The sequence below is a fragment of the Ovis aries genome, chromosome 2 (assembly GCF_016772045.2).
Source record: "Ovis aries strain OAR_USU_Benz2616 breed Rambouillet chromosome 2, ARS-UI_Ramb_v3.0, whole genome shotgun sequence".
Classification (NCBI taxonomy): Eukaryota; Metazoa; Chordata; class Mammalia; order Artiodactyla; family Bovidae; genus Ovis; species Ovis aries.
In genome coordinates, this window is record NC_056055.1 from 213,362,033 (window position 1) to 213,386,280 (window position 24,248).

Here is a 24,248-nt window from a genome sequence, read left to right on the forward strand (position 1 = left end):
TATTGTATATGGAGAAGAAAACTAGTTATTTACCTTTTAACAAGAAAATAACCGTTTACATAATAAATTGACTCTTCTGAAACATATGTCATTGCAGTACCTTTTCATGAATTATATGGGTGATTTGGTAGGGAAGCTGAAATTGAAGCCAAGAAGATTCTAGTGAACACTAACCTGAAGTATTATTGATCAGTCATTGAAACTTAGGATAGTTACAGCATTTCTTTTATCCAAAGATTAAGCAAAACATTTAAAAACATATTCACTTCCTAGACAAATAAAATAATGTCAGATGATAGTGGGCTTAAATATCAGGGGAGATAAACAAAAAGAACAGAGTGGTGGAAGCGCAGATAAACTCAAGAGTCTGTCTGACTTGACCAGACCATGGTCTTCAATTCCAGGGATTCTGCTCATTAGCATCATTTTAAAAGTATATGTTATACATCATTTAATGCATTTTTTTAAAGAGAGACAAAACAAAAAATATCTGTGCTTTCCCAATGAACTGGTGCTGTTTAAAATAAGAACTAGGAGAGTGTATTAATGGAGGCATTCTTCTTAAGAAGGTGGACCTTTAGAGTCATTTTCTTAATGTTCAATATGATCTTCTTTTATGGGAATGAAGAATGTACTGGCCATTCACTAGAAGTGTGTTATTATCATCATTATGAATCCATTAGACATACTCAGGTGAGCTGACTAACAACCTTGTGACCAAATCCTCCTCTTGCTTTTAGTGTATTATTTAATAGAATGCAAATTGCTCCTTACTTATTTTTGCCTATGGTAAAAATTCTAAGGAAATATAAAAGGCCATTCCTTTGCCCTTGGAAATCAACAGAAGTAGTAGTAGAATTTTGAGTGTTAAGTTGCCGCATATGTAACAAGTAATGCACAGCTATATCTGATAAACCTAGTAGCAGTAATTATTGAATCTAGAATAGTCTACCCTAAGTGTAAAGTAGTGGGGAAGGAGGGCATCACAAAAGTCTTGTTGTTGTGGTTGTTTAGTTACTAAGTTGTGTCTGACTTTCTGCAGCCCCATGGACTGTAGCCCACCACCAGGGTCCTCTGTCCATGGAATTTTCCAAGCAAGAATACTAGAGTGAGTTTCTATTCCCTTCTCCAAGTGATCTTCCCCACCCAGGGATCTAAGCCATGTCACCCACATTGGCAGGCAGATTCTTTAGACCACTGAGCCACCAGAGAAGCCCAACAAAAAGGTCTAATGCTTAATGTTAGGTAGGTAGAATAGGGAAAAGGAGTCTGGGAGGCTAAACACAGCAGAAGCCCAACTCGGTGAAAGCTCCGGTGGTGGAAACGGAATGCAAAGAAAACTCAGCACAGGGGAAGTGACAAGAAGCCCAGCGTGCTGGACTTGGGGACGGCAAAAAAACAAACTCAGCAGAAAGCTCACGTGGCTCAGTCTCAGATTCCAGAAGACCTCCAGTTGGGGTAGGAAGTCTCCGACCCTATAGCTGGAAGAATATATGGCTAAGAAAATCTTAATTCCTTTACAATCTCTTGTTTCTTGTTTCCTCGAACCCCCTGTGAACAGGCAAGCGGCAGTGAGTGCGGTTGAGGGACTCTGGCAGGGGCTGTGCCTCAGTGTGTCCCAAAGGCTCCACTATCCGCTAGGCCCCAGTAGCTGTTGCCCAAGTGGGTGGGGGGTTCCATCTGTCCTTAATTTTCTTTATGCCAAAGATCAGACCAATGAAAACTGTGAGCACAGGTCAGGTAGTTAGCAGATTTTCTGGCAGGTTATGAAGGGGATTCCTCAACATGTTTTTCCACTGCTTTTACCTCCCATCCATCTTTCAGCTCTTTTCTCCTGGGACTTGAGCCCAGCCAAAACCCATGGTGCCTGGCTTCAGGACCTAATAAAGCATGTCTCATTCCAAAAATTCAGTGAGAGACACAGCGATAGTTAAGACGTGCATTTGTTTAGGGTCAGAGAGAAGCATGCTCCACAGGGTGTGGGCCATCAGAGAGGAGAGTGAAGCGGCCATGGAATGTGGTGTGGTTAGTTCCCCCCACAACCCCCACAACTGGGTGATTCCATATGCTAATGAGTGGGAGGATCATTCCAACAATTGGACATTCCCCAACTGTTTTGACAGTTTGTCCTCATTTTGACAGTGCCTTGAAACTGTCCTCTGATGTGTCACTTAGTTTGCAGATTGAGGATCAATGGGTTTAATTGAATTTGACTTGTCATCTTGGACCCATTTGATTTTAATTGGTTTCTGACATGCCCTTGGGTTATGTCATTCTTTTAAGCCCTGCCCCCTTCCCTCCAGTTTCATGCTCTTTTCCTGAGCCCTGTCCGGACCCACAATGTTGCCTCTACAATCTTCTGGAGGGAAAACTAGAAATTAGCTGTCCTAGGAGGAAAATACTGTATAATATCCAATCTCTAGATATTCAGGCCTTCATCTCCTGTGTTTCCTACATGTGCAACAACAGCATCTCTCAGTGAACCCACTAAGGCAGGCGACAGGCACACAATGCCTGCTAGAAGTCCATCGCTTGGCATCCCTTCAAGGGCAACTGGGCTTCCAGGGATAATGTTTGCCACTTTGGGAGTTAGCCCTGCAGGCCATTTGGCCTAAACCCTTACCACTCTTCTAAAGTTACAAACATACCCCTGGATCAAATCTCCACTCCACTTTAATGGAACATCTGGTCTCTTAATTTGTTCTTAAGCCACTTACTAACTCCTACAACCAGGATACTGCCCCCTTGTAGGCAACATTGCTCCAGCCCACTGATTATTAAAATACTCTTAATGGCCCTTATAGGACCAGATAACCCACTCCTTTGTCATTACTTCTGCTATTACCTAAATTAGATCTATGACAATGAAATGTTCACCATTGGATACACCCTAAACTGCTCTCACGGAGGACTAGGGGAGAAAATCAATGACTTACATGCCCTCAGAGCAGTAAGAAGATAAGGCTTAGGTTCACAGGTTCCCAGTTCACCAGGTTCCTAGTTCACCAGGTTCCCAGTTCACCAGGTTCCCAGTCTCAGGGGACAGGCTTGGATTGCTTTACGTCATGATATCTATTCCCATCCATGGTGGACAAATCAGCAATAAGTTAAGATTACAACCCCTTAATCCTACCCAGCACTGGTCATGCTGGAGATCTTGAAGACACCCAACTCCAGTCCAGGGGTCCCAGGAAGTCGACCTGCCTTGACCTGCCCAGGGATCTGGTCCTTGGAAGGATGTCATGCCTCAGCTTGCTCAGGGATCTGCCAGTCCAGGGGTCCCAGGAGGTTGACATACCTCAACCAAGGGACCCAATTCTTGGGAGACAACATGCCTTGACCTGCTCAGGGATTCGATCTCCAGGAGGCTGTCATGCCTCAGCTTGCCTGGGGATCTGCATCCTGACCTGGGGACACCTGGCTCTCAGGTTGCAACAGTACTGGGTAGGATAAGCTTCAGAAAGACTCACCCCTAAGGAAGTCCACCCATGGACATAGAAAGAAGCCTATTAGTCGTGGGACTATGCCCAATCTCAGCAATAACTCAGGAGTCCAGTGAGAATCCTGTTGCCTTTCTGGAAAGTCTAAAAGAGGCCCTCCAAAAGTTTACCAATCTGGACTTAGACTCTTGTGAGGGACAGGTGATTTTAAAAGACAGATTCCTGTCCCAATGTGCATCTGACATCAGGATAAAGTTACAGCTCCAGAAACAGGACTCTGCTGCCTCTTTAGATGAGATGGTCCAGACAGCCACCAATACCTTTTATAACAGAACAGGAGAGGGAGGCCAAGGCCCAGGAAAGGGAGAGAAGGAAAGAGATAAGGCATGCCCAGATGTTGGTCACCCTCCAGGGAAGCCTTATGCAAACTCTGAGTATTTGAAGGAAAAGACACAGGGCAAATGACTAATCTGTAGACAGGTGGGGCAATGGGCCAAAGAGTGTCCAAACCCTGACAAGTCTCCTAAAATGGTTTGCTACAATAACCATCAATTGCGACATTGGGTGGCACTCTGCCCTCGGGACCCACGAGCTTCAAGGTCAAGAGCCAAGCATTCCCTCAGGATGGTTCAACAGGACTGAAGCAGCCCACTCCAGCCAGCCTGCCTGCCACAGATAGCCATCACAGGGCTGGAGCCAAGGGTGCAACTTGGGGCTACCTACTTTGTCCTGACCTCCTCCTCTGGAGTCTTCTCCTTCCAAACCTGTACCATTTGGGGTGCTACAGGAAAAACAATTACTGAAAGATTCACCCAAGCACTTCTTAGTTGCTGGGATGGACAAATATTTTCCCACCAGTTTATGGTGGTCCCTGAGTGTCCTACTCCCTTATTGGGAAAAGATATACTCACTAAACGGGGGACCACCCTTGTGATAGGAAGCTTTTTCAGCCCCTAGAGCTCTACAGCTTCTGTTACTACTTAGGAACCCATTACATCCTGTCCAATAGGGAGGGACCAAAAGCTATGGGAGGACAAAATTAGCCCCCAAGTGTGGGCCCAGGGGACTCCTGGATGGGCTCACCATGCTCAACAAGTCATCACTGTCCTCCAAGATCCCACTCGGTTTCCAAACCAGAAATGATATCCCCTCAGAAGAGAAGCTCAGGAAGGACTACAGCCTCTAACAAATAAACTCCATGCCTGTGGGCTAATGGTCCCCACAAACCTGCTGTGTAACACCCCAATCCTTCCTATAAAGAAAAAGCATGGGACCTGGTGAATGGTTCAAGATTTCCAGATCATAAATGAAGCTGTAGCCCTTCTCCATCCCACAGTATCCAATCTCTATGTAATTTTGGGAGAAATCCCACACAGTGCCAAGTGGTTTACAGTCTTGGATCTCAAAGATGGATTCTTTTGCATACCATTGGCTAAAGAATCCCAACAACTTTCTGTCTTCGAATAGGCGGCTTCAGGAAAAAAACACCAACAGATGACTTGGGACAGTATTACCTCAGGGGTTCAGACACCCCCAACCTGTTAAGGAGGCTCTTAGCCAGGATCTCCTAGATCTGGACTTGGGACCTAATAGGAAAATATTACAATATGTAGATGACCTACAAATCTGCTCTCCAGATGAGAAAAATGCCCAACAATATGCAACTCAGGTTCTAAACTTTTGGGCAGAGAGGGGATATAAAGTCTCCCATGCTAAGGCACAGATGGTCAAGACAAAAGTCACTTACCTGGGAGTTCAGATTATACATGGGTCCAGGAGGCTCTCCTCTGATCAAGTACAAGGAATCCTCCAGTTTTGCGAGCTTTCCGGGGGCTAACTGGGTATATTAGAATCTGGATAACCAACTATGGTCTAATTGCCCAGCCCTTATATGAAAGCTTGAAGGGACGGGATGATTCAATTCCACTGATGTGGGGAACTCCTCAAAAGAAGGCAGAGACTACACTAAAACAAGCCTTAACGCAAGCACCTGCCTTGAGGTTGCCAGACCCAGAAAAAGCATTCCAACTTTATGTCCATGAAAAAGAAGGAATAGCCTTGGGATTGTTAACTCCAAGGTTGGGACCTGAGCCCAGCCTGTAGCTTACTTATCCAAGAGACTCGACCCAACCACCCAAGACTGGCCTCCCTGCCTTTTAAATCTTGCAACTGTTGTAATCCTGATAGAAGATGCTTCAAAACTCTCTTTTGGGGGCAAACTATTTTTACCAGCCACCAAGTGAAACAACTCCTAAATGGGAGAGGCCATTTATGGATGTCTGATCAAAAAGTCCTCAGATATCAAGTAGTGCTGATGGAAAATCCAGGCCTGACTATATCCCCTTGTGAGGTTCTTAATTCAGCTGCCCTCCTGCCTACCCCTGAGGGCTCTCTCCCCTTTCACTCTTGCCTAAAAACCTTGGACAACTGGACAAAATCGCGTGAGAGATTGTCAGAAGATCCTCTGACCAACCCTGAGGAAATCTGGTATGCTGATGGAAGCAGCTTTGTCTTGGATGGAAAAAGAAGAGCTGGATATGCAGCAGTCTACAATTTTGAGTCCTAAACCTTTGCCACCAGATACTTCAGTCCAATTAGCTGAACTCATAGCCCTGCCTCGAGCTTTAGAGCTGGGAAAAGGAAAAGGAGTGGCCATTTACAAGGACTACAAGTATGCCTTTCTGGTGCTACATGCACATGCTGCTATTTGGAAAAAAAAGAGGCCACTTGACCACCTGAGGGTTCCCATTCAAATATGGTGATCAAATCCTTAGGCTCTTAGAGGCAGTTCATCTGCCCACTGAGGTACCAGTTTCCCACTATAAAGGACACCAAAAAGGGAGTACAGAAGTGGCATGAGGGAACCAACTAGCTCATCAGGCAGCTAAGAGAGCAGCATTACAGAATAATGACCTAACAGGAACCTTAGTTCCATAGACTAGTTTGCCAGAAACTCCTTCACATCTTGAAGGTGAGACCCTTAAAACTAAGCGTGATGGCTTTCAGGATCATATGGGGTGGTTCCAAAAGGAGGGACTCCTTTTTCTCCCATTGGGAACCTCCAATGGATGTTGGTTAATTCCTTACATGCCACCACTCATCTAGGGGAAAAGGCCCTCCAAAGATTACTAGAAAAGTCCTTCAGAGGAACAGGCCTCCAAATGACTATAAGGCAAGTGGTCTCCTCCTGTCCCACTTGCCAATTAAACACCCCGCAAAGAGCTTGAAGACCCCAGCTGGCCCAGCCCATTCAACGACATGGGACCTACCCAGGAGAAACTGGCAGATGGACTTCACCCAGATGCTAGTTTCTCAAGGGTATAAATACCTATTCATCATTATAGATACATTCACAGGATGGATTGAAGGCTTTCCCACATGGAGTGAGAAGGCTGAGGAGGTAGTAGAAAAACTGCTCCATGAAATCATCCCAAGATTTGGTCTACCCAGGTCATTAGAAAGTGACAATGGGACATCATTTACTTCTAAGGTCACCCAAGGGGTCTTTAAAGCATTGGGCATTACTTATTATCTCCATCATGCCTGGAAGCCTCAGTCTTCAGGAAAATTAGAAAGAGCCAACCAATTCTTAAAATCAGCAATAAAAAAGATAACCCAGGCGACCTCCCTGGGTCCCTGGGATGGAAGGAGGCTTTACCGACAGCTCTCCTCTGCACCGGTGTTGCCCCTAAGGAACAGGTTGGTCTTAGTCCTTATGAGATGCTATATGGGAGACCTTTTGCTTATGTCAACAACCTCTTCCTAGACCCAGAGGCTCAGACTCTCTGGTCTTATACCATGGCCATTGGGCAATTCCAACTGGATGTATGCTTGTGGGGTGTCAACCAGGACCAAAAGATTCTAAAGAGTCACCACTATATGCTCCAGGGACCCACGTCCTAATTAAAGTCTGGAACAATGGGTCCCCAAAGGCTCAAATCCAGCCCATATGGAAGGGCCCCTACCCTGTAATACTTTTTACTCCTGCAGCAGTCAAGATACCAGGACACGACTTCTGGATTCACTACTCACAAGTCAAGCCATGGAAGAAAACAGAAGAGGACACTCAATACACCTGTGAGCCCCTGGGAGATCTCAGATACCTATTCAGAACTACAAATGAGTGCCATTCTAATGAACCCCCAAAATTAAGTTTCTGGAGATAAGATTTTTCAGCTCTAAAGAGTCAACACAGCTTGGCAGGGGCTGTACTCCAAAAGAGACAGGAGATAGATCTTCTGATCCCTGAAAAAGGAGGAACTTGAGCCATCTTGAATGAAATGTGTTGTTTCTGGGTAAATACCTCCAGCTAAGTTGAAGAAAGTCTCACAGTCCTCAAGAAAAACATTCAGACCCTACAGGATCTCAAAGAACAAGCTGGAGAGTTCCTCGGGTAGCTGCAGTCTCTTTGGGGGATCCTTCTCCTGGTGAGGGGAAATTTGGAGTTGGCTAATGCGCCTACTAATCCTTGTTATCACAAGGATGTTACAGCATCATATTGATGCTGCTTATGATTGCTCCATGTATTATCAACTGTCTAACTCATTTTGTCTCTGCCCAGGTCAACAAGCTACAACATGCAGCTCCAGTTCAACAAGGATATATAAAACTATAGCCAACCAGGGAAAATAGCAGTTCTTATAGCAGTGTCTACTCTTAGATGGACACTGCTATAAGGACTCTGAGGCTTGAGACTAGCAAGAGGGGGAGGCCCCATGCCCCTCACCATCCCAGTTCAGCAGAAAGTAGCCAGAGGAACCTTGATGACCCTATTCCCAAAGAACTGGGCCTCCTATCTCTTAAGGGGAGCAGGTTAGGTAGTTATAAAAGGAAAAAGGAGTCCAGAATGGCAGGGGCTAAAAGACAAAGAAAGGAAAAGCCTGCAAAAATAGAACCAAGGAAGGTCCGAGGACCTCAGGTGACACAAACAGCCCTCTTGGCTAGCCCAGTTTACATAGGGCAGGCTCAGGGATGAGGAGACAAATGTATGAAAGGGGAAGACTAGAAGAATTGAGACCTCTCTTCTCTTCTCTTGACTTTTGGGTCCACCTGTCCTACGCCTCAAGGGTGTACTGTGCTTTGTTTTTCCTAACAAAACCTAGATGTAACACTGGTTCATCCTTCGCTTCAAATTTTTGCTGTGGTGAGACAGAACTGAGGCAATTACGAACTCCCCTGACACTTCATATTCATAAATGTATGCAGATTGTTTACAAAAGAGACTTTATTTTCCTCCTATAAAATGATATAAAGCATAGGCACACATGCACACACTCACACACATATACAAATACATATCTACAGAACCAGTTTTCACAAGAGATATGTAGCATGGACCCATTTATTCTTGTTTGAAAGTTATCCTTGGAATGTTCTTCCATAGTGCTGTACTGACTTTCTCCTGCCTTTCTTTGCCCAATGGCTTTCTCTTGCTATTGAAGCTTGTTTTGCCACATTCAGCAGGCAGGGCATGCAGGAGAATAAACGCGTTTCTCTTCCAGTATCCCTCAATCAAAGACTGACAGCTGGAGTCCTTCCATCACCTCCCTTGTACTTTAAGGAGAGTAACTCTGAGGTGTATGTCCTACACGAGCTGCCAGAATCTCTCCAATGGAAAGAAACTCCAGTCATTCATGACGGCAGTTGGTTTTACTGATTCCTCTTTCTCATTTCCATTTCTTCTTACTGATGAGTCCCTCACCTCCAAAATAAACTACTTTCACTCAAATCCTTGTCTCATGGCCAGCTTCTGCTTCTGGAACAACTCAAACTAATACATATGCCAAAAATGACTTTTAACTTAATAAGTGTGGGAATATTGAGCAATTTCAGCTCAATTCTTAGGTCCAAATTACAAACAATTTTACTAACAAAGACCTTTTTATTGATATGTTATTTAAGTACTTACAACATTCTATACACATAACAGATGAGCTAAAAACTTAGGTACAAAGAGTAGCTATGTGTTTGAATTAAAGTTAAACCAGTCTACTTAAAATGCTTAATTCACCATTAATTTTGCCAATTCAGCTGTGTTTTAATCATTGTGAAGCTCTCCTAGTGATATGAAAGAAGTTGAGAAAATGCTTGCTATCAATTGAAACTGCCAATAGCAGTCCATCAGTCTGTTAATCTTCTAGCAACTATTCAGCAGGTAGGAAAAGTGCAGTCAAAATATTTTCCCTCATTTTTTTTTTCTTTTCACTTTTAATAAGATCAGACTGTTAAGAGTCTGTTGGTCACCAGATCCATCAACTATCTAGGAAAATGATTCCTTTCATGGCTCAATCAGAGCCTCATCTAAATTTCAGCAGAAATCTATGACTTCAAGCTGCCATCCCTACTTCTGTTTCCATGGGAATAGACTTCAGACAGGGGAAAAGAAAAAATGGATGGGGTTAGGAGCTTTCAAATAATCATTCAAAATCATGATGAGGTTTTCAGAGCTTCTTTCCTAGGTGATTATTCTGTAGCCTCTTAACCCCTTTTTGCCAGTCTGTTTCCATGGAAATATGACAAAAATGGCTGTCTAAGTCTCCAGCAGAGATTATTAGCATTCTTGTGAATTTCAGCTTTGGCTGCAGTCTAGACTGAGTAAGATCTTTCTTTACCAGTTTTACATATTAACCTACACTGTGTCTACACATTGTCATTTTTACTTTGAAAGTTCCCTTCACAAATTTATACTTATGATCAAGATCAGATTGATTGTGACATTGCTGAAAAAGCCTTCAGTTTTACATATTAATATATGAATCAACTGCAGAGTGTGTCAGAATTTTTAGAGTGCAGAAGAAAGAATATTTAGTTACTAGATTCAATAGACGTTAGATAGGTGTTGGTAGATATGCAACAAGGATCATTTTTAAAATATTTAGCAATCAGTAAGACACAGCGCTGAAACTAAGCACAACCCTGTGGGGCTCCTGGGCCTGGGAGCCTTTCTGCTCAGCCTCCACAACCTTGCCTGAGTTCTAAAAGAGAGGTTCAAACAGTTGCTAATCAGAGAAGGGAGGGGATGCAGAGACAAGGGAGGAACAGCCTAGAAAAAATAGTGTAGCTTTGGGGCAGGGCCCTGTTTCCTCTCAAGAGATACACATAACAATATTTTTGAGCTCTTTACAGAACTAAGTTCAGTCACTCAGTCCTGTCTGATTCTTTGCAACCCCATAGACAGCAGCACACAATGCTTCTCTGTCCATCACCAACTCCTAGAGCTTGTTCAAACTCATGTCTATCGAGTTGATGATGCCACCCAACCATCTCATCCTCTGTTGTCTCCTCCTCCTGCATTCAATCTTTCCCAACATCAGGGACTTTTCCAGTGAGTCAGTTTTTTGCATCAGGTGACCAAAGCACTGGAGCTTCAGCTTCCAATGAATATTCAGGACTGACTTCCTTTAGAATGGACTGGTTGGATCTCTTTGCAGTCCAAAGGACTCTCAACAGTCTTCTCCAACACCACAGTTCAAAAAAGAACTAAAACCTCCAACAAATGGAAGAGTAGCATTCTTCATTCCAGATAAAAGGAACTCAAAACTTTCAAGAGAGCAACTGAGGCCATATTAAAGAAATGCAGGTCCAGCATACACCCTAATTTTATCAGCAACTCCACCCTTAAACCACTGCTATAAAACTCCTCACTAAACCATCCAGGGTTGGGACAACCAATTTCAAGAGTGAAAGCCTGCTTTGTTCCCCTCTGCCTTGCAAAGCAATAAGCTATTCTTTTCTACTTCACCCAAGCTCTGTCTTGGAGATTCGATTTTGCACTGGTACAAGCAAGCAGGGGCTTTCTCAGGTGATCCTAGTGGAAAAGAACCCACCTGCTAATACATGAGACTCAGGTTCAATCCCTGAGTCTGGAATATCTCCTGGAGAAGGCAATAGCAACCCACTCCAGTAATCTTACCTGGGAAACCCCGTGGATAGAGAAGCCTGATGGGCTATAATCCATGGAGTCATAAAAGAGTTGGACACAACTTAAGGACTAAGTGACAATAACTCCTGAGCTTTCAGCAATCAACAATAATAAATAGAGCTTTTGGCATCAGCATCCATCAATCAGAGCAACTGGTTGGTTTCACTAAAATTATCAGCCCTATTATACAAAAACCAATAAGTTATTAAAAGTAGACCTATATAAGATGGTTATAGCATTAAACCCAAATAAATTATCCAGCACCACAATGTGAGCTCCTGTAAAACTTACGAAAGAGCTTACAAGAGAAAAGGGTAGAAATGCACAGCAATGCATCTTTTTAAAAATCAGAGTGCATATACTTCCATATAAAGGTCATTTGAAAATCAAAATCATTCTTATTACTGAAGACATTATGCCAAAAGTTAGAGAAAGAATACATATGGGTCTTTGATAGTACCCCTGGCAAGATACCTTGTGTTGAATGTAAAAAAATTACAGCATGCTACATATCAAGTCTCATCTGTCGTACTTTCTGAAATTTGCTGAACAGCTCAATCTACAATTTTTGCTAGGGGAAATCAAAGTTCCCATTGACCTTATAAAGTACACTTATTTTTCAGAACTCTCTTACTATTCTATGAAAAGAGTGAAAGTTACCCAGTTGTGTCTGACTCTTAGGGACTCGATAGACTGGGGCCTGCCAGGCTCCTCTCTCCATGGGGATTCTCATGGAAAGAATACTGGAGTGGGTAGCTGTTCCCTTCTCCAGGGGATCTTCCCAATCCAGGAATCAAACCTAGGCCTACTTGCATTACAGGTAGATTCTTTACTGTCTGAACCACCAGGGAAGCCCAAGGGTACTACAGTGGGTAGACTATCCCTTCTCCAGCAGATCTTTTGGACCCAGGAATGGACCCAGGATCTCCCACATTGCAGACAGATTATTCTTTACCAGCTGAGCTACCAGTAAGCTATTCTATAGTTGAAGCATTTTACCTATGAGGGCTTCTCTGCAGTCTGAATTGAAAAAACTAAGTTTCAATGAGCAATTATCTGAGTTACTAGGTTCCTAATTTAAATTTAATGGCAACTATTGAAACTAATCTTGATTGATGTTTTCAACTAAATAGATCATAACAACAATAAAATAAAACAGTCTGGTTAATTTTTCAAATCATCACTACTCTCAAATGCAGTTTGGCACAGTGCTTAAACACATGGCCCTTGAGAGCAGGATTTTGTCTGCAGGCCAAACCTGGCCTTCAGCTTACTCATGTAAATAAAGTTTTACTGGAACACAGCCAGACTCATTCCTTCACTGTTTTTAATTGTCTATGGCTGATAATCTACCAAAGGAAGAGAGATGAGTAGTTGCCACAAAGATCACATTGCAGGAATAAACTGTAATATTTATTCTCTGGTCTTTTAAGCAAAAGTTTTTTGACCCTTGCCCAAGCCTTTAATTATAAGATTATGCCATTACAAGAGAAGATACTTTGAAGTTGGAGTCTTTTTTTTTTTTTTAATTTTAAAAGTAGTCAATAATAGATAAAAATGTGATCGCCTGGTGTCTGTACTTACATCCATAAATTCCACGTTGGCTTTGGGACCAGTTGTTTCATTAAGGATCTTAATAGCCACAGGAATCTTCACTGTTTCTCCTTCAGGGACCCAAATACCCTTTGTGGGGAAAAAATTTTCACATTAAATCTATATTAACACAGATACAACATTTAGATCAGACACAAAATTTGATTTAACCAGTCATGTGCTTTCATTACCAGAAAATGAGTCACATATATATTCTGCTTTCAAGGTGTTTACACTATTATAAAATTCATTTGTATACATAAAAAAGGCTTTAAATAGTTAAAAAAAAAAGAAAGAAAAAATCATTGAAATATATGTAATAATAATATTTGACTTGGGTGATATCATCAATTTCTTATGACTTTGAGAAGGCTGTTCTGATTTTTGAACTTCAATTGTCTTATTTGTAATTTAGAAGACTCGGCTATATAATGTTAGTGGTTCTTCTCAGCTTTAATATTATCTAATTATTCTGTAACTAAAAATACAATAAGATAAAAAAGCACATTCTCATGTATAAAAATTCTGATTGATTTAAGAATTCATGTTCTAAAGTGACTTTTTAAGAATTAGTTTTAAAAGGCAAGTACTAAGGAGTATTGAACACATATTAATTTGTCTATATTATTTAATACTATGTATGTACCAAGGATTTTTATTATTTCTAAAGTAATATAAAATATTTACATTAGTCATTGCAAGTTTTCTTTTCTTATAGAAATATAATATGAACAACATCTATGTATTGTGGGAAAGTATAAAATAGGTAGAGTTTGATTAAAGTATAATGTTATGTTAAATAACAGCATTTCTGGGTAAACAATTCAACCATTTAACTGAGGACAATGATCCTGATAATATAGGAATGCATGAAATATACAAGAATATTTTTTTAAGTGTATCCTTCCAAAGGCACACAGAAGAAAATATGAGTCTACATGTAAAAAAATCTCAAATTTTAATTTATTAGCCTTGACATTAGAAACATCCTCTAAGGACAGTTTTAACATTAAAATGAATGGAAGAGAGCAGCTCCACTTCCTGTTTTTTTTTAATACCATTTGCTTGTAATTATAAACATTTTTGAAACTTTTTCACATAGTACTTCTATGCTAAAATATATATATGTTACCCAAAGTGGTAACATATATAGATAACATAGAGGTAACATATATAACATAGGTAACATATATAAATAACATAGAGGATAGAAACACAGGAATTATTAAAAAGTCAAAATATTAAAGAAAAAAAAAGACTTAAACCTTTAGAAGTGAATTTAATAGTGAATAGGGAAATCCATCTGTCAAATGCAAAAATAATAGGCCAAGCTTCCTATGGTACAATTTTAGAAAAATGATTAATGCAGAAATGGAGGTGGAGAAGCCCAAGGCCTGATTTCTTGTTCATGGTACTCAAGTGGAGAACAGGCTTACCATTACTCAATAAAGTAACCTGAGAAGCGGTTACCTTATAAAGATATGGAATCAATGTGAAAATATCTCTAAAGCATACTTTCAAAATAAGAAAATAAACTCACTGTAAATTAATTTTTGCTGCTTTCAAAATAAGTATAGTCATATAGTCATTATTTTCTAGGCCCTATGGGATCAAAATTCAACTATATTGATACCTATGATATTGGTTCAAATATCTTATGTTTAGGCACAGCATTACTCCAAGCAGATGGAAAAATTAACTGGTAATTGGCTAGGCAAATTTGCATTTCTGTGGTCAAGAATAATTCTTTATAGTTTAAGATAGCATGTCCTCGTAAGAACTAACAATTTTAATTAAAACTTAGGGTCAACTATAAACACTGTAGGCATAAAATTTAAACATACTTATGGAACTTTCAAAAAGCTTTTAATAGAAGTAATTTCAATAAGTGTACACCACTCTTGGACAATGGGCAAATAAATGTTGCTAATATAAAATTATTAATAATGCTTTATTATTAAATGTCTAAATAATATTTTTCCCTGCCAAGGTTACTAAACAACATTTGGTCTTGAGTTACACAGTATTCATGATTTACAATAAAATTCAATTTCCAGACCATATCATCTTTAAAAACATAAGGGTGATTATATGCCAGGTACATTTCAAGACTGAGTTACTTTTAAAATGGAAGCCCATATTTTTCTAACGTGATATAATTAAGAGAAACAGATAAGATAGTTTGTGTCTTTGAACATACAAAGATTTTGAAGACCAGAAAGTACCAAGTCAGCTAATAGTTTTAAATTTAACTGAACAAAATATGCAGAACAGGAGATTTAGAAACATCTGCAATTGACCATAGAATTAAAGTTTTATTTTAAAGAGATGAGATTATTTTGGTAAACTCAGGAGAGAAAATTAAGGTTTATATTCCAATCATTAATAACTTCCATTAAATAATTCTGCTTTAAATGTAAAAAAACATTTTAAGATGCAAAATTATTAAGATCTGACCTATTTTAGCTGATATATTCTTAAAAATGTAAGCTTGCATATCGCTTTAAGACATTCGTCAAAGCAAATTTTGGTAATTGAAGCAATGGACATTACAAAAAGGATTTAGTATTATCCAACAGAGTTTCTTATTCTTGTTATTTACAATTAAAAATAAATTTCACCACAATTAACCTTGGGCTTGGCCTTTGAATTGGTTTTGTAATTAAGTTAAATAAGTAAACATACAAATGCCTTCATTTGAACTCTCCCTTTCCAGAAATATCTCTCTTATTTAAAACCCATGATGCTACCCTCTCCTTCTATCTAACCTGAACTTTACAAAGTCACTTTTTTAGTTTGCATATAATGGTGAAGACATTAAAACTGGAAATTATCTGTTAAATTATAAATGTTATAAGGTAGGCAAAAAGTGCTTTAGAAGTGTATTTCTGTGTGTTCTGAAGAGATGGGCTAGTAGGGTCCAGATGGATAGGTCTTTGGATTGTTGACTTAAAAAAATGCACATGAGAGGTGCAACTAAGTTTTATTTAGGGCAAAATGAGGACTGAAGCCCAGGATACAGCACCTCAAATAGCTCTAACAAACTGCTCCAAAGAGGGGGAAGGTCAGTATTTATGTGATTTTGGTGGAGAGAGAGTACATGCAATTGAGCACATATCTTTCCAGAACATTTCTGCTAGTTTCATGAAGTCCTCACTCTGAAGCATTTTACTGCCTTTCTACATATAAGGAGATGTAAGAATCGGGTTCATAAACTCGGCTCCTGAAAATACCTACCTGAAGACCTGTTCTGCCAGTTTTTCCCTGAGCACAGATTGCCTCATTTCTGTTCTCCACCCTAAACTCCTTTCAGGGGATGCTGAAAATCAGCAGCACATGATCTAATGCTTGTAGAGATGTGTTTCCTGCTTTTTCATGACTGTCTCAAACCCAACTTGGTCAATACAAATTAATGAATTCATTTGTGTAGCAACTTCTCAATACTATAAAGATTCTTCTTGTAGAATATTAAAAAGGAAATTAGGTTGGCTAGAACAATAACTCTGGCTATTATTTAGAACAAGTATGAAACAAAAGTGAAACTAACTGATGGTATGTGTTATTTTTTACTTACTTTGTAAACAGTTCCAAAAGCACCTGAGCCAAGGACTTTCACTCTTTTGAGCTCAGTTTCTTTCAAAATACGAAGTTGAGCTTGATTGGGCGCTGTGCCGCTGGGAGTTAAGGGTTCTACCAGCTACAAAATCAAAGAAAAACAAAAAATACAGGTAATACAACTTTCAGTCCAGTAATCAGTGTTCCTCTCTCTTTCTGTCTGGTTTGCTTTCTCACAGGTAAAAAACACACACAAACCCATTTTAGATTGACAAACCCTATTATATAAAATGTATCACTCAGCATTCCTCTAACCCTACTCTTTCTCTATTGATGCTCTTCACCTGAGTGAACACAAGAAACAAGTATGTACCTTGGTCTAAGGGATGTTTTTTTTTCCCTATTTTTTATAAAAATCTAGAGACTAATTGCCTGGAAAATCCCATGGACGGAGGAGCCTGGCAGGCTGCAGTCCATGGGGTCTCTGAGTCAGACACGACTGAGTGACTTCACTTTCACTTTTCACTTTCATGCATTGGAGAAAGAAATGGCAACCCACTCCAGTGTTCTTGCCTGGAGAATCCCAGGGACGGGGGAGCCTGGTGGGCTTCCATCTATGGGGTCGCACAGATTCGGACACGACTGAAGCGACTTAGCAGCAGCAGCAGAGACTAATAAGGGGCTTTTAATTTTACTTCATGTTCCTTCTTTTGGACAAGTTCAGCTAAGATTCAGAGATTTTACTTATTCAACTGTACTCTATCAAAGTTTTTTATTTTTTCATTTCAGGAAATTTAATACAAAAATTAAATAATTTTTTTTTAATTAAAAAAGCTACCTTTTTTTTTTCTAGCATTTAATATCTTTACCAAGGAAGTCAGGGCAAATACATAAAAAAAGAAAAAACAAGCTAGCACAATGTCAATAAACAAACACAGTGTTTCTAAATTTTTCACGTACGTGTAAATTACTGGAGGGTTTTGTTAAAATGCAGACTTTGGTTCAGTAGGTCTGGATTTGGGGCTGAAATCTTCATTTTTATAGAACTCTAGAAGATGCTTTTTTATGATGTTGGTCCTTGAACACATTTTAAGCAACAAGGCCCTAGAATACCTTCCAGGTTAAAAATTCTAAAATTCTATGAATTTATTCTAGATTATAAATGAATGCTATGGAATGAAGAGGAATAAAATAACAAATGGGGAATGAGGTTTGCTTTTTTGGCTTCCTAAAAGGAGGTAGACTTTAAAACTAGTCTTGAGATAATAAACATGGATGGACATGGGGGAGGATGCTGTCACCAAGAACAGTTTGGACACAGCCTCAGGAAGAAGGAAGAAGGTATGGAAGAGACTAACACAGAGAGAAGGACAGGTCTGAAGGATGAGATTAGGGTGGGCGATGCCAGATCCGGAAGTGGGCTGGTTATGGGGCAAAATTAGGCTGATAATTTTAGATGTCATTGTTTAGATGCCATTGCCAGAGAGAATGGGTAAGCAGGAGAAATGAATGCAAGTGCGTGCCAATTTCTTATGTGAAGAACACCACCAATGGCAAAAATGTAGACAAAAGAGAGTCTCCAGATACCAAATAGTCTATACTGAATGTTAGAATTTTAGAAATTTACCTATGCTTGAGGGAAAAGCAAGTGAGACAAATAAGAGCTTCTTCTTTTTTCTTTTTTTTTTAAAGTTAATAAAGGAATTAAACTTTAAATCCAGACAAATAGCTTGTTCTTTCTCAGCATAAGGAAATAATTAAGGGCTACTCCTACTCACATTGTCTTGAAAACCACCACACTATTTTAAAATGTCTGTTTACAAGGCTAACTGCAGTGTGGTCCTCCAACTTGGTTATTATTATAATGCTCCTGTGAACATCACGGTCTACTTAATTAGCTGAACAGGATCATGAATATAAGTAACGGTTAGCAAGAATTTGGGAAAAATGCTAACAAATATCAATAAAATTAGGCTTTTTTTTAACAGTTTGATAATACACTTCTATTTCATTTTCAAACTTAAATTGTAATAATGCATATAACTGCATTCAAGTCACATAAATCTCAGAAAGAATCACACAAGTCTTTATTAAACCTGAAAACAAAATCTCCTACAGAGGATTATCTTCATTTGAATCCTGCTGTACAGAATTTGTTTGGTAGATTTTGATATATATACTATGTGTGTAATAAGAAATTTTTATAAATTATTTCTTAAATCATATGTAAAAGTCATACAAAAATCATATGTAAATTTGGGAACTGGATTTTTTTTGCACTTTGGGTTAGATACACTTAATATATATGTGTGTGTGTGTGTGTGTGTGTGTGTGTATGGACTCTCTATATAGACATGGGCCTTTCAGGTTGCCCTAGTGGTAAAGAACCTGTCTGCCATTACAGAAGACGTAAGAGATGTGGGTTTGATTCCTTGGGTTGGGAAGATCTTCTGGAGGAGGGCATGGCAACCCATTCCAGTGTTCTTGCCTAGAGAATCCCATGGACAGAGAAGCCTGGCAGGCTTCAATCTATAGGGTTGCAAAGAGTCTGACACAACTGAAGTGACTTATCACATAGCATATATAGACTTATACTATGCAATAATTTCATATTTTGAAAACTTCACAATTCACAATTCTACTTGAGACATTTAGTCCTCTGCAATTTTCTTAAGTATGATCCAATTTGTTTTTTTACAAACACATTTTCCCCCAGGAATTTAATATATCATTAAAAGGAGCATAGTTTTGTTTTGTGATGTAGTATGATAGAGTTTAAATCTGTGGGGTTTTATACCACTGCTGCCACTCATAAGCTTAGAATGCAATTTACCCTTCCTGGCCCTTCATTTCACATCTGTAAAGCTGGTGTAGCAATAATTACCTTAGAAGATTGTTAAAGGATAAAATGGTATATAGCATAGATGAAAAAATTTGGAACGTTATCTGCCATAATATAGGCAACAAATCTGTCACTTCAAGGGATAGGATTGTCTTTCATTAATATATTTTGAAATTACAGCATCTATAAAAACATTAAGCTTATCTCCATCTCAATAAATGTATGTTAAAAAAAAGATTTCTTACTTTTATGTATGCAACAGAAAAATAGACACTGTGGAGGAAAATGATTTGGGGGAAGTGTATCAATTTTAAAAACCTTCCAACTGCACATCAAGTTTTAACGACTTTCACCTCTGAGGCAAGATTTCTTGCTTCAGTAATTGAGAATTTAAGCTGATTCTCTTAAGAATTCCTCTTCTGTTTAGGTGGTAGAAAATCATAGTTATTTACTTTTACTGAGAGAAATATGGGAATTCAAAATAATCTAATTTTGCCCTAAGTGATAACTTTCCATTTTTTAAAAATATAGAATATACTTACAAAACCAATTAGCGTGCATTCATTTAGTAATGAAATGCCAATTTGATGGGCATTCTTCGAAAGCACTGTATTAATAAAACAAGACAAACAACTCTTTTCATAGCAATGAGCTATGAAAACACACAAGGTTAAGAGACAGAATTTGTCTTCTATTTATTCAAGAACCTAAATATCCACTGCTATACCAAACCTTCCATTCTTCTTCAACTCTAGTTTATTTACTTCACGTTTCAAGATTCTCTCAGTGACTGCTCCAAACCGGCCATATGAGAGAATTCTGCCTGCCAAACTTTTATTCATGTTCACATGTACAAAGCTGAAAGTGATCAAGTTGGGTCTTCTGCATCATCCAGCTTAAGTAGAAATTGTTACTGTGTTCACTCTGTGTCTATAACTGACTACTGAATGCTTGAACAAGTCTATTGATAAGACAGCCCATTCTAATCTCAGATAACTTCCATCATTAGAAAGTATTTCCTTATATGTAGCTGTATAGTAGCTTTCTGAAACTGTCATATATTTCTTCTATCTAGATCAACTTCTAGAGGAAAAGAGCTAAAATTTAATTCACTATCAGTGTGAGAAACTTATGAATGAACGAATATTCCCATTCCTCTCAGTGTTAAGAGGAAGTCAGACTGCAACACTGACAGCAATAGCAGAGAAGGCTGTCTCAGTACAGTTTTGCTCTTAATTGTTCAGACAGGCATGGGTATGTGTATCGAGAGACAGAGGTAGGATTTAAGTTGAGAAAGCTATGGTTTAACACACATTCTTCTGCAATTGCTTTCCCTCTGATAGCCTGTATGCTGAAAATGATCATCTTGCATGCCCGAGAACTCAGTGTGGCAATGTAAAAGAAATTATAATATTCATGGGTAATTTACATATTCACAATAACTAACATGCACAATATTAAATGCATAGTGTGGGAAGGTCTAAGCTTTATCCTGAAGCTCGTCTTTTCACTGATGCTATAATGAGATCGGTGGCTACCCACTGAATGACCCTTAATTAAAGCATAAATTGTTTGCTGATCTGGCTTTATTTTAGCCAAAATAATCCTATCTCTTGTTAACATTTTCCTGGTTCTGTTACGAAGATATATTCTTACTCAGGTATTCTCTGTATCTCCTACTTTGATATACTAGAGTTTATTAATGGACCCTTGGCCCCCAAAGAAACAGATCTATCTTTTCCCAATATGATAATTTCCTTGACTCTTGCTATTTGCCCTCTTCAAGTCATGAGCCTGCCTTGACTACATTTATTATATACTCTGATTTTTCATCAACTTTGTATAATAGAAAGTAGAAAATATTAGTCGTTCAGTTGTGTCCGACTCTTTGTGACCCCATCATCTGCCCATGGAATTCTCTAGGCAAGAATACTGGAATATGGGGTTGCCATTTCCTTCTCCAGGGGATCTTCCAGACCTAGGAATTAAACCCGGGTCTCCTGCATTACAGGCAGATTCTTTACACTCTAAGCTACCAAAGCATACTATAAAAATATAAATCCTCAGCAAAAAAAAACAAATAGAATTTTCACTTGGATTAAAAACTGAATATCATAAAAACTTTCTAACTCTAATGAAAGTGCCTAGACACATGAACAGAAGAAATGAACATCTCACCTCTGTTTCCAGGAATCTTCTTAAGGCTCTTTTCTTTTTGATGCTCTTCCTTCGAGCATAAACTGCAAATGTTAGGCCCACAATGACCAGGATGAAGAGCCCACCAATGACTCCAGCTGCAATTAGAGGAGTCCTGCCAACCAGAATGGAAAAGAGAATAATAAAAGTAAGAGAGAAAAGACAGAAAAAGAGAAAAGGATGGTTGTGTACCCACATATCACAAGTCTAATCAGTTAGAAGAAACACAAACAAAAATGCATTACCTTTTCTCATGGTAAAAACTGCACTTTTTTTTTTGTTTGTTTTTGCTTTGTTTTTTAATAGTAAACCATGCACAGACAACTAATCTTTTGGGGATGAGCAGCCACAACATGCCATTTGATGAAACATGTAAAATCTGATAACAAAATGAAGAACAAATGCCAAATTTTTGATATAGGATCACTTTAAATTGTTTTGCTTTTATCTATAAAGAAGAAAAATGCATTTAAATAGTTTTGTTGTGACATACGCTACTATTTTCAACATTTTCTCTAAAGCAGGCTTTCTCAACAGTGGCACTATTGACATTTGGGGCTAGATACCTGTTCATTCTGGGGACTGTCTTATGCATTTTAGGATGTTTAGGAGCATCCTCATCCTCCATCCACTAGATGCCAGCAACACTCACCCTCTCCCCAGTCATGCCGTTGTCTCCAGACATTGCCAAATGTGTGTCAAAATGACTGCCAATTGAGAACCACTGTTCTAAACCAAGAATGAGTCGTTTGAGGACATATGAACCCCATGCTTCTGACATACAAAGATACCAACAGAGAGATGCATTGACAAAGTGTTATTTCAAACTCTGTCAAGGGCAATGCTGTTGGGAACACGGGCAGAAGAAAGATGAAGAATTGGGTCAGACAGGTTTTCAGAGTTATGACTGGAGTAAGCATTATTATCAAAAGCATGACTAAGCATCATATACCCATGAAAGAAGTCTATACATTAAGTATTAAATAAAAATACATAAACAGCATTAAAATAGGAAGACATTGACCAGAGATCTTTATTCTTAAAATGTTTCTCTAATATATTACTTACTAAGACATGCTTTTTAAACTGATCACTTTTTGTTTTCTGCTTACTTGAAAAGTAATGTTTATGGTCTTAACTTCTTGTCCTAGAATAGATTAGTATCTGTACGCTTCCTGTGGTCAGTCTTGAAATACATTAATTTCATATGCCATATGAAACAGTTCAGAGTAAAACACATATTGACTATGAAGTCATGATAGATATCAAAACTAAAAAAGACTTCTCCGAATGCTGTTTTCTATGGTAAAGTGTTTTATGTTTTATATTACTATTTGCAGAAGAACTTATTTTATACAGCTACACTATTAGAAAAAAAATATTTCTTGTTCCTGTAAGATAAAGTTTTGCTCAAAGATCAGAAATAATGAAAGTGGATGATCCAAAATAAAATATTTAAATTTTAAAGAGCTGTTGGAAAAAAAATTCTAACTTCTTCTGTAAATGAAGTCATATATTTTAAACATTGTAACTGTTATCTTATTGTCATATAAAACTGCAAAGAAACCTTAAAAAGTGGTTCATCCTAAAGGTTGTTGCCTGGCGGTTCAAAGTCCTTCAGCACATTGAAATGTTGCTATAATTCAACCAGATTTTCCTAAATGGAATTTTCTAAAGATATAAAAATCTATGCTGAGAAAATTACACTACAGTATGGAAACAAACTCATCATTGTAATGCCTTTTGGTATGTGTAAGATCACATTTTTTGGTATTCCAGTTAAATATGCATTTCAGAAAACATTTTAAGTCTTCAAGGCATATTTTTCAGCTCAAGTGCCTAATACATCTCTGAAAAGTCACTACTATAAAAAGAGTTACATTTTTGTTTCCTTAGCCCAGTGTTTTATTGTAAAGGATTTATGCATGATTGAGAATAGTCCCCAGCATTTTGTTAGCTGTAGATTTGAACGAAACTCTAATTTTCCTCTACTTATCCATTTTGCAAAAGAATAAATGGTATGTATTTATGAAAGCATTTGTCAATGTCACTATAAATTAAAAGAAAATTCTCTATTTTTTTGTCTTTCATTTTAAGAGGGATCATTTCCAACAGAACAAGATTCCTGACTCTACTTTTTTCAACTAATTCAAATGGATATTATTTCTACTTAGTCATGGCAATGAAAATAAAACATTTAAAAACTCAACAGACAGTAATTTCTATGATTTTCTAGTTAGCTTTTACTTTTGTTATTTTCCTTCAGCAGTTCCTTGGTTGATTTGCATTCCTCTAGTTGTTTTCTTCTTTTACCACTTTGCAGGAAAGGGAGTGTTACAAACAATCCAAAGAAGCAAAGAACTAGAGATTCTGCACCTAAAATTCATGCATAAATTCTTGTTGGATGTTTAAAGAGGCCTAATTCTTCTTATTTCAGCAGAAGTTACTCTTGAAAAATTAAAAAAAAAAATTAACCACAAGGAAGCAATTAAGTTGAAAAGCAACAATGTTCTATAAGAAAACTTGCTTGTATTTTTAATAAGTGAATATGATAAAATGTACTGATTTTGATTAAGAAGATTTAATATTAATTAAAAAACTGACGTGAAATATAACCCTGGCCTGGGCTCTAGTTTTGACAAGCCAGCTATACAGAAATTTTTTCGGTAACTTGAGAAATTAGAATATGGATTTGATAGTA

General features: G+C 38.4%; 1 protein-coding gene across 3 annotated transcripts in view; it reads right to left on the minus strand.

Annotated features, from left to right (window-relative positions):
• ERBB4 (erb-b2 receptor tyrosine kinase 4) overlaps window positions 1–24,248 on the minus strand; it is a 1,296,210-nt gene that overhangs the window by 231,004 nt on the left and 1,040,958 nt on the right. For all 3 annotated transcript variants that reach the window (XM_060410398.1, XM_042244993.2, XM_060410397.1), the window contains exons 17-19: window positions 21,530–21,662; window positions 16,529–16,651; window positions 12,946–13,044 (exon numbers count right to left, since the gene is read on the minus strand). In XM_060410398.1, the coding sequence (XP_060266381.1) occupies window positions 12,946–13,044; window positions 16,529–16,651; window positions 21,530–21,662 (355 nt within the window). The remainder of the gene's footprint in view (window positions 1–12,945; window positions 13,045–16,528; window positions 16,652–21,529; window positions 21,663–24,248) is intronic.